At 38.6% G+C, this 3,287-nt stretch overlaps 1 protein-coding gene across 1 annotated transcript in view; it reads left to right on the forward strand.

Annotated features, from left to right (window-relative positions):
* The window catches only part of LOC101856080, a gene marked incomplete in the record, with an annotated part of 42,424 nt that extends 39,293 nt beyond the window's left edge, over window positions 1-3,131 (forward strand). Inside the window, 1 exon segment of the mRNA XM_013079239.2 lies at window positions 2,159-3,131. Coding sequence (XP_012934693.1) covers window positions 2,159-2,390 — 232 coding nt within the window.
* Between the last annotated feature and the right edge of the window lie 156 nt (window positions 3,132-3,287).

Consider the following 3,287-nt stretch of genomic DNA (forward strand, 5'->3'; position numbering starts at 1 on the left):
TCTATCTATCTATCTATCTATCTATCTATTTATCTATCTATCTATCTATCTATCTATCTATCTATCTATCTATATTTCTTTCTATCTATCTATCCATTGTAAGACAGACAGACAGACAGACAGACAGACAGACAGACAGACAGACAGACAGACAGACAGACAGTAATAAAGCCTCAACTTCAGTCAAAGAAACACTCTATCCTTAAATAAAAAAGAAGAAAATAATTATCTCGCAATGGTTATTGGGATTACTGTAATGCACAAAGGCGTTCCCTTCAGCTTGCGCAGCTTCCCTTTACGAGGGGACGTAACCCTGTAAATACTTACTTCAAAAGGTACGTCATCTTTATTGTACCTACATACATTATGTACTTTAATTTGTCTCTCGCTTATTCCGTGAGGTATCTCTAGTGTCCGAGACGTCGGGGGGGGGTTGTTTTTTTTGGTGTTTTTTTTGGTTTTTGTGTGTGTTTTTTAAATTTTAAATAATTGTATTACGGCGCTTGCAAAGGCACAAGGTGATACGAGCGCGCAGCACACATTAAACTTTTTCAGCATGTAGGAAACTTTTAATTTTGCCCGGGTGGTGGCCGAAGCCTACTCTCATCGATGTTAGACCACCAAGGGATCTTGAACGTGCGCAACTTGCACACTGACCCTCCCGAGAAGGCTAGCCGTAGATCTCTCCTACCAGAAGATCAGAGGTGTGGCTGAAGCACAGCAGTAAAAGGGAGACAAGGAGTAGCAGTAGAAAGGCTGCAGAAAGAGTCAGGAGCACAGAGGAGGGGGCAGAGGGGGTGAGAGGCGGGGGCAGAAACTTAAGACGAAAGCAGACGACAGAATAACGCAAGAGACCAGGAAAGGAGGCCAAAGGAGACAATGTTAGAGAAGAAAATGTTTCCGTCGCTGCCCGGATTCGAACCCGGGTCTTTTGAATGAGAGGCGAACACCTTAAACTCTAGACCACGAGAGCCCCCTGAGACATCAGGTCTAGGTAAACTCATAAGCCTCCTGCCTGGGGCCAGCTTTTACTACTTCCTCAATCAATCCACCTTTTAGTGAGTCTTCCTCTCATTCGGCAGCCAGGTTTTTATATGATTGTGTTGTTGATTTTTAGGAAAAGTTGGTTGAACGACATTCGCGTTGAGTTGTTCCGTTTATACCTGCAGCAATAATGTGTAATTATGCTGGTTATTTCAGTTGCATACTGCAGTCACAGTGTGCTGAACTTGACTTATATTGAAGTGTGTTGCATCGTGGTGAAATCAGGTGTTCGTCAAAATAATGAAATCGAAGAAATTGACATATTTCAGCACTTTTTTTCCTATTTCCATCAATTTTTGTTTGGTTTTGGACTCAGCACCTTTAATTCCATTTAAAACCACTTTCTTTCGTGGATTTTATTGAAAACCCTTGATAAAATATTATGCCCAAGAAATGTAAGTTTACCGTTTCCAAGGACACTACACATTTAGAAGTCACCAAACTTTGGTAGCCATTTTCTCACTAATCTTATCTTTTACCCCATGTAGCCCAAACCTTCAAATGCAAATATACCAAATTCTATGTAAGATACATGAGTATTTTTTTCATCATAAACCAAGTCAAATAAACAGGCTTTAAGATTATAACATACCAATAACTCCTTCGTCCCCAAAACTGGGGAGCGCCTATTTCCACCGCGTCATTACATCGAACTATCTTCGCCTTAGATGCCTCCCGAATCAGAAGACCAAGCCAGTCTGTACTGTCATAAACTATAATAAGCTTTTGTTAGTGCGTTATTTCGATGCACTATGAATAATATAGAATACCGTGGGCTTACTTTTGTGTCTCCTTTCATAATCAAATCAAGTTAGGGTTTTTGTTGTTGTTGCTTTGTTGTTTTGTTTTGTTTTTTATTTTTTTATTTTGTTTTTGTTGTTGCTGGTGGGTTTGCTTTATTCGTTGCTTTTGCTTTTTTTTTTTTTTTTTCTTGTTTTGTTTTGTTTTCGTTTGCTGTTTGTTACTTTTCATTTATCTTTTAAAGGGAGGGAAAGGTGTGTGTTTAAAAGTTTTCAAGTAACCAGCTACACAGGGCATAGTGCCATCAAATGACTTCCACAAGTAAGCGAGTGTCACCAAGAATTACGCTTTTTACTTCAAACTCTGTCCTCAGGAAAGCTAAACTGACTGCTATCATCGGAACCGTCGGCTGTCTGCTCCTCTTCGTCATCATTATCCCGGGCGCCATGGCCAGTCTGCACGTGCTCACCAGCTCAGAGTTCAAGGCCTTCTTGATGATCCTTCAAATCTGGACATTCGTTATGGCCTGTATCGTCATTGTGTTAGTACCAGTCGAGGAAATCTGGACAATTGTGAAGCAAATGAGGAAGCGGACGCTATTTTAATTTTTTTTTTCCCCTCCTTCTTTTGGGGGGGAGGAGGAGGTGTGGGAGGTGGGGATGTGCAGTCACCTTGACATTGGTCAAGTTGAAGATTTCACTTTCTGAACCTAGATGTGATCGTCTAACTTCATTATCCTATATAGGATTCACACTTTGGTCCGTTTTGACTTTGAATGATATGAAAGTTAAATGACACGTAATTTTCCTTTTAAATTCTGGGAGGGGGGGGGGTTGATTTTTTACTTTGTATGTTGTTGGTGCTTTGGTGGCTGGTTTGACAGCCGATTTTGCTGATCGGGCGCAAAAAGGCCAAGTTGGGAACAACACAAATAAATAATAAGGTTTATTAACGTACCCCAGGTTCAATATTATTACTGATATTATTTTCATTGTACTTACATATCATAGACCGGAGCTCACCAATGCATTTTATCCGTATCTACTAAAGGTGTTCATTCCATTATATCACAGAATCATTGTAACAAAATGTGTATATTATTTATTTATCTGTCGCTGTTGTTGTAAAGTTGTTGGTGGTAGTGGTAGTGGTGGTGGCTTTTTTATTAGTTTGTTTCTTTTTTTTTTTTTTTTTTGAGTGCGGTTATTGTAGCTAAGAACATATTGTTACATGTATCTAGTGAAAAACATAATCCAGATGCAAAACCATGTATTTTTACGAACATATGGTATGGCTCATGTATTGTTTAAAATTGCAATAAAGAGTATAGATCTAAATAATTAAAAGACTCCTCGAGTATTTCATAAGCGTTATTCCATGTCTTCATTAGTCTACCAATTCTTTGATATCAGAAGTGATGCTGATACTTTTGTGTTACCGCTAGAAGTAGAAATAGTGATAACAATAATGATAATAATAATAATAATGATAATAATAATAAT

Source organism: Aplysia californica, unplaced genomic scaffold (genome assembly GCF_000002075.1).
Source record: "Aplysia californica isolate F4 #8 unplaced genomic scaffold, AplCal3.0 scaffold00045, whole genome shotgun sequence".
Classification (NCBI taxonomy): domain Eukaryota; kingdom Metazoa; phylum Mollusca; class Gastropoda; order Aplysiida; family Aplysiidae; genus Aplysia; species Aplysia californica.